We start from the raw sequence: 8,385 nt of genomic DNA, 5'->3' as shown, positions 1-8,385 counted from the left end.
AGCTTTGTAGCTTTTGGTTCTACATGAAAACTTGTGAAGATCTAAAGTTCAAAAACTTTAAGATCTTTTGTTCAAGTATTGGAAACTTAAGGTTTATTGTATGAAGATTCAAGCTTCTCGCTTGATATCTTCTTATGTAAAGAATCTAAGCTTGAAGTTGTTCATTACTAGCTTTAATTTCTTTCTTGTACTTATTTATTTCGATTTGTATATGTTCCTTGGTCAAAGATCACTTGTTTACTTTGATCTCATACATCTTGTAACCAAAGTCTAACTTTGAATGTTCAAGAACAAGAAAGTTTAAGCTTTCTAGCTTATAAATTTCACTCGTCTAAGTTTGATCTAAGTTATGTAACTTATGGTCATCCAACTTGTTAAAACAAAAGTTCATTAGCTTATATTCATCCTGCTTTGTAAAAATCTAAGTTTTATAACTTAAGGTTTTGTAAAAATTGAAAGTCTAAGTTCTATATCTTAGGGTTTCACCTAGAACACAAGATCTAGACTTTCTAGTCTAAGGTCTTCAATATTTAGCTAAGGTCTAAGTTCTATAACTTAAGGTCTTGCTTGTTTGGTTTGAATCCAAGTTTGTAGCTTTAAATTCCAAATAGAACTTGTACTTGTGTCGAAACTAAGAACTTGATGTAACTTTGGTTCATCAACCTTCTAAAACTCTTAAGTGAGTTGTATTTCTTTTCTTAGTCTTGACATTGTGTGTTGATGGTTAAAACTTGGTCAAAGTGATGCTAAAACATCAAGAGTTGTACACTTGAGCTTATACGCATCAAGGATGAGAACCGTTATAAGCATCAAACACCAAGAAACCCACCAGAGTACTTGAATCTGTTTTTCAGGGTCTGATCTGACTCCTGGAGCTTCTGGAAAGTTGATTTCAAGATAGTTCGGGATGTGTAGATGACTTTTCGTTTAAGACTCGCCTAAATCCGATATACGGTTTAGGATTTATAGTCTTCCCAAGTTCACTACGCCTTCGTAACAACGTGCTGAAATTTCTGACTTACTCGTGCTTTGACCGTCTTCATGGTCAAACGACATCGAGTTAGGATCTGAATCTCGGATAGCTGTAAGAGGACTCACAAACGGAGCCTTGACCACTGGCCGCGCGTCATTTCAGTTTGTGTAGAGGTCGTAGCGGCTGTTCGAATTTAGCTTTTCGTTCCGACCTCTATTCTTGTTGAAAACTTACTTTATCTTTTACGTATGATTATAATGATGATACTTAAGACTTAATTTACTTACTTTTAAACTTTTTGGGATGATTTACTGACTTAGTAACCTTTGACATAGGTTGAGGACCTTTTGAATGACTTACTACTTGCTTACATTTTCGTATCAACTTTACCGTACATCCACTGTGAGTTATAGCTCCCTTTTTACTTTAACTATTTTTGGGACTGAGAATACATGCACTTTTTATGTTTTACATACTAGACACGAGTACTTTAACTTTATATATGTGTGGGTGACATAACGACACAAATTTTCCCCTAAGCTCGGTAACGTTTAACTATTGGTTTATGAACCGGTAGACGCGAATCTTAGATATGATTTCAATGGGGTTTGACATCAACACTCGGGCTAGTCGCGCTAGCATTTAACGGGTGCTTAATACTTTGTCTGTTTTAACGCACTCGCCAAGTGTACTTTTAGGGGGTGATATATTATATTACTTTGTTAAGTTAGTTACCAAGTGCCCACGATTATAGATATACTTTTCATACTGTTTTGAATACAAAATCTCGTGGTCTACATTACGTTATTGTTTACAATAAAACTATAGCTCACCAACATTCGTGTTGACTTTTCAAAGCATGTTATTTCTCAGGTTCTTAGACGAAATTGCTTCCACTGTAATAGACTTGTTGTGTTAGATTTCCGCTGCATTGTTAGAGATGTCTCTTAATCATGGACTTTTTACTTTGCATTCACTACTTATGTTATATTCGAACTATGGTTTTGTAATGACCTAAGTGTCACGTACTTTTGTTAATGCTTTCTATCCGTAGAAGCACGTTACTTTTGTAAAACATTTGTCGTTGGAAAACGTTATCTTTTTATGAATGCAAAACCCTGTTTTAAACTAGCATATAGTGTTATACCGTGTAATGGACCTGTTGTTGATGATCCGTACCATGTAGGTTTTTGGACGGGGCATCACAACAACAACAATCAAAAGCAATTTCAATATATCCTAACGTGTAAATGGGGGAGATTATTCGAGCTTACTAATTTACAACTTTTACTCTTTCATCCAATCTCAGAGCTATCTATGATGACGATTAATAACTTATTTAATGGCAAATGAGGACAACCAATTTAAATTACAGCACATAAGCTAAAATCGTCATTATAATTCGGTAGCTAAAGATTATTTATCTATTTTTTTTTTATTAATTTTTTGTAACTCTCAATCATTTATTTCAGACCTTTTACAATCCACACATTGTATAAAGTGTGTAAAGTCATACTATATATTGAAGGAGTACAATCTCTATTCTCTAACTTGGACATCCACTTTCACATACACCAAGTTGTTACAAACTAAGTTTTACTATAATATGCCATTTGAAGAGCAACAAGAAAGAAAGGGTCAAAATGCAACATTGCAAGAACAATTTAGGACAAGATAAAGCAGAGCAATCTGTATACGACTAAATAACTTTATAATTCACAAAAAAAAAAAAATAGTTTACATGTTTTTGAAAACATCTGAGTAAAAATACCCCGCCTTACCCTGATTGATAGCTGAACATGGAAAACTTATCCGTCTACTTGTTTATAAGTACACATGTATATAATAACAATACTAATCATTCCTCATACATCCACACGTACGGTCCCATTATGCTACTACTCGATAATCTTGAGCCCACTCAACCTTTTTGAATACTATAAAAAGTCCTTACCTTCTAATAACAACTTGTTATATATAATACTACTATCCACAACCTAATTCTTTCCAAACTTTAAAATTATATTATTATAACCATGCAAGCGAATGAGGTTATCGATTCCCACTATCTTCCTCCTGCAAACCTAAATCTTAACACAACTCACTTGATCCAAAACCCACCAATCATGAAGTTTAATGTTATCGAGCACACAAACCCATTCTACCAACTTCATATAAACCATCAACATGAAAATATCACCATGCATTCGGCGTGTTTTCAGTTGATGTCTGATGATGTAGATGAGCAACATATAAGAATCATTAATGAGAGGAAACAAAGGAGAATGATATCAAATAGAGAGTCAGCACGCAGATCACGCATCAGAAAGCAAAAGCATCTAGACGAGCTTTGGTCACAAGTTATTTATCTTCGTAACGAAAATCTTCATCTTGTTGAAGAACTGAATAAGTTTTCAGGGTCTCATGATCAAGTTCTTCAAGAAAATGCTCAGCTTAAAGAAGAGGCTTCAGAACTTCGCCAATTAGTCACCGAATTGCAGCTTAATGGCAATAATTGATGGTTGTTTAACTTAATTAATTACTATGTGTGTCAAGAGTTCCAAGAGTAGGTAGCACTATAAAATCTATATTTTTTAAAATCATATAAAGTACGGTATTATAAGTATCGCACATATAAGTAAATGATAATAGATCATAGCTCATAGAGCATAACATGTATTCATAAACTCATAGAATGTTTTGGAACTGAGTGTTGGCAACCTACTGTATATACGTCCTGTCTGTCGTCTTTTTGCATAAAGAATACAAAGGACGAAAAAGTGATCGAAACTGTGATGCCCCGTACAAAACCATCTTGTACGAATCATCAACAACAGAATCATTACAAGGTCAAACACTATATGCTATTTCAAAATACGTTTGCATTCAAGATAAAAGGTGACGTCATAACTAACGTCGAATGTTTTACATCGAAAGTATGCTCCTATGAATAGAGCAAAGATAATAGTACGTGACCCTTAGGTCGTTACAAATCATAGTTCCAAATGTAATTAAGTTTGAATGCAAGATAAAGTAGTTCATGCGGTGATAACACTAGAGCAGCGGGTGTCTACGGCAAGACTAGTACACAGCGGAAGCAACCTTAAGCACCTGAGAAAAACATGCTTAAAAACGTCAACACAAAGGTTGGTGAGCTATAGTTTAAGTATAACAGTATGTAAGGTAGGCCACGAGATTTCAGTGCTACAAAGAGCGTTTCAAAACAGTATGATAAAGTATATGTTTAACCGTGGGCACTTGGTAACTAACTTAACGTTTATACCCCCTGAAAGTACACTTGGCAAGTGCGTATGTTTACGAAGTATTAAACACTCGTTAAATGCTAGCGAGACTAGCCCGAGTGGGGATGTCAAACCCTATGGATCCATATCTAAGATTCGCGTTCACCGGTTCAAAAACCAATGACTAAACGTTACCGAGCTAAAGGGAATGTCTATGCCGTTGTATAACCCACACATATATAAAGTTTAAGTACTCGTGCCTAGTATGTAAAACGTAAAATGCGCATGTATTCTCAGTTCCCAAAATAGTTAAAGTAAAAAGGGAATGCTATAACTCACAATGATAAAGTAGCGGTAAAGTATGACTCGGGAAATAAGCAAGTGTGTAGGTCCGGAAAGTCCTCAACCTAAGTCAAATAGTACTAAGTCAGTAAATCGTCCCAATAGGTTTAAATGTATGTAAATAAGGTCTTAAGGGTCATCATCATTCATCATCAAACAAGAGGTACAAAGTAAGTTTCGTTTATGAAAAGAGTTTAAAACAAAGGCTGAGTTCGGTCAGTCACCACGGCCTCAATACCTACTGAAATAAGGTGAGACTAGTGGACATGGCTCCGTATATGAGTCCTTTAGTTGTGGTAAAAATTACAGAAGCAAACTCGTCTTCGTTTGACCGTGGCGACGGTCTAAGTGCGAGTAGGTCAGAATTTTCAGCACAACGTTAAAAGACATAGTGACGATCGGAGGGCCATAAATCCTAAACAGTAACTCGGATTAAGACGAGTCCTAAATGAAAAGTTATCTAATCGAACAGAGATATCTGAAAATCATCTTTACAGTAGCCCAGGTCGTACGGGTCAGACACAGAAACAGTAAAACAGTAGGTTCCGGTGGGTTCTTGGGTTCGATGCTTATCACGGTTCTCATCCTTGATGCATATAGCTTCAAGTGTACAACTCGTTGATGTGTTTGCATCATCTTAACCAAAGTTTGACCATCATAACCCAAGTGTAAGTCTAAGACATGAAGCAAAACTCACTTAAGTGTTGCAAGTGTTTTGATGAACCAAAGTTACATCAAAGTCTTAGATTTAACACATACATGAAATATAAAAGTAATATTGAACTATAAACTTGAAAGTAAACTAACTAAACAAGATCTTAAGATGTAGAACATAGTTCTTAGTTTGATCTTGAAGATCCAAGACTCAAAAGTCTAGATCTAACATAAGTGTACAAAGTTATAATTAAAGAAAGCTTACTTACATGTTCTTGAACTTTTAAAGTTAACTTTTGTTCAAGATAAATGAGATCAAAGTTAACTAGTAACACTTGACCAATTTTAACCAAAAAACATGAATTTAAAGTGCATAATATAAGGAAATAAACTAAGTAAACTAGTAACTAGTTCATGGGTTGTTCATACTTTAAAGATTCAAACCAAAGTTTGATCTTTAAGAAAGTAAACTTTAAAGTTTACTAACATGAATTACAAGTATGCTTTCAACACATGAACTTTGATCTTTAAACAAGCGTTAAGTGTAGATCATAAACTAGAAAGTTTATGTCTTGTATGTCTTGTAAGAACAAGTTGGTATGAAGAATCAAACTAACAAGTTTGATTCTTAATAATTAGTAAATAATAACAACTAGTAAGTAACTTAACAAAGACAAGTAACAAGTTAACAACAAAGAATGATGATGATGCTTATGTTGGATTCGGTTTTTAACAAGAAAAGAAGAAGAGAAAAGAAGTTCAAGTTACTTACAACTTAGAGAGAAAAGAGAGAAAGTTGGAAGTGTTTTGTGTGTGTGTTTTGAAATGAGAGAAATGTGAGTAGAAGTAATACAAAAAAATGAAATGAAAACTCCTCTAAAGAGGCCTATGGCCGACGGTCAAGATGGGAAAGGGAGGAAGAGGTTTGCTCACTAGTCCATGCATGGTAAAGCCTTAAAAGTTGGTTATTAGATGGTTGTTTATGGAAAAGAACAAGTAACGAGATTCTTGCCAAGTTAAGTCTTCTAGTTGCAACTTAAAGTGATACTTACATGGAAGAGTGGGCTAGTTAGTCCATTTAAAATGAGGGTGGGCTTATAAGCCCATGTTCAATCATAAAGCCCAAGTATGTATTAATTAACAAATTAATCCAAGTAAAAGTCCATTAACACTAATAAAGGCCCAAGTAATTAACTAATAACTTCAGTTAAATAAAATGATTAATAATATCAATCATGAATGTAAATAATATTCTAAAAATATTATTCGTGAAAGTTTCGTGTGTCATAAAGACGTTTTGGGCATCCAAAGTCAAGTACGGTTAATCATGGCAACAAGTAAATGTAATAACATACATTCAATACACAAGTATTAATAATAACAATTATTAATAAATAAACGTTGGAAAATCCAAGGTCGTTACATTACCCACCTGTTAAAGAAAATTTCGTCCCGAAATTTAAGCTGAGGTAGATGGAGGAGTCGGGAAAAGGTGAGGATACTTCTGCACCATTTGATCCTCTCGCTCCCAAGTAAACTCAGGTCCTCGTTTGGCATTCCATCGTACTCGTACAATCGGAATCTTGTTGCGTTTCAAAGTTTTGATCTCACGATCCATAATCTCAACTGGTTCTTCCACAAAGTGGAGTTTGTCGTCAATCGTAAGTTCCTCAAGTGGTATGATAAGTTCGGGTGCAGCAAGACACTTCTTCAAGTTCGACACGTGGAAGGTAGGATGAACTGAGCTCAATTGTGCTGGTAGATCCAAACGGTATGCAACGGGTCTAACACTTTCTAAGATTTCGAAAGGACCAATGTATCGTGGGTTTAACTTTCCACGTTTTCCAAAGCGAATCACACCCTTCCAAGGTGCAACCTTCAACATTACACGGTCACAAACGTTGAATTTAAAGTCCTTACGTTTAAGATCAGCATAACTCTTTTGGCGATCACGGGCAGTCTTAAGTCTAGCTTGAATCTGAGCAATCTTCTTCGTTGTTTCATGGACTATCTCGGGTCCGGTGATTTGCTATTCGCCAACTTCGGCCCAACAAATAGGATGTAGTGACCCGAACTTTTACATGTTTATAAATATTAATTGAGATTGATATTTACATGATTAAATGTTTCCAACATGTTAAGCAATCAAACTTGTTAAGACTTGATTAATTGAAATAGGTTTCATATAGACAATTGACCACCCAAGTTGACCGGTGATTCACGAACGTTAAAACATGTAAAAACTATATGATGACATATATATATATGGTTATATATATAGTTAACATGATATTATGATAAGTAAACATATCATTAAGTATATTAACAATGAACTACATATGTAAAAACAAGACTACTAACTTAATGATTTTGAAACGAGACATATATGTAACGATTATCGTTGTAACGACATTTAATGTATATATATCATATTAAGAGATATTCGTACATCATAATATCATGATAATATAATAATTTAAAATCTCTTTTGATATTATAAACATTGGGTTAACAACATTTAACAAGATCGTTAACCTAAAGGTTTCAAAACAACATTTACATGTAACGACTAACGATGACTTAACGACTCAGTTAAAATGTATATACATGTAGTGTTTTAATATGTATTCATACACTTTTGAAAGACTTCAAGACACTTATCAAAATACTTCTACTTAACAAAAATGCTTACAATTACATCCTCGTTCAGTTTCATCAACAATTCTACTCGTATGCACCCGTATTCGTACTCGTACAATACACAGCTTTTAGATGTATGTACTATTTGTATATACACTCCAATGATCAGCTCTTAGCAGCTCATGTGAGTCACCTAACACATGTGGGAACCATCATTTGGCAACTAGCATGAAATATCTCATAAAATTACAAAAATATGAGTAATCATTCATGACTTATTTACATGAAAACAAAATTACATATCCTTTATATCTAATCCATACACCAACGACCAAAAACACCTACAAACACTTTCATTCTTCAATTTTCTTCATCTAATTGATCTCTCTCAAGTTCTATCTTCAAGTTCTAAGTGTTCTTCATAAATTCCAAAAGTTCTAGTTTCATAAAATCAAGAATACTTTCAAGTTTGCTAGCTCACTTCCAATCATGTAAGGTGATCATCCAAACTCAAGAAATCTTTGTTTCTTACAG

General features: G+C 34.3%; 1 protein-coding gene across 1 annotated transcript; it reads left to right on the top strand.

The window, feature by feature from the left end:
- Window positions 1-2,976: 2,976 nt before the first annotated feature.
- LOC139858806 (basic leucine zipper 43-like) lies at window positions 2,977-3,539 on the top strand. Its single transcript, XM_071847645.1, has one exon. It carries the CDS (start codon window positions 3,010-3,012, stop codon window positions 3,490-3,492), a length of 483 nt encoding a protein of 160 aa, XP_071703746.1. The 5' UTR covers window positions 2,977-3,009; the 3' UTR covers window positions 3,493-3,539.
- Window positions 3,540-8,385: the final 4,846 nt, after the last annotated feature.

This window comes from Rutidosis leptorrhynchoides, chromosome 7, assembly GCF_046630445.1.
Source record: "Rutidosis leptorrhynchoides isolate AG116_Rl617_1_P2 chromosome 7, CSIRO_AGI_Rlap_v1, whole genome shotgun sequence".
NCBI classification, from domain to species: Eukaryota; Viridiplantae; Streptophyta; class Magnoliopsida; order Asterales; family Asteraceae; genus Rutidosis; species Rutidosis leptorrhynchoides.
The sequence above is the reverse complement of the archived record's forward strand: the minus strand, read 5'-3'. Positions and strand labels throughout refer to the sequence as shown.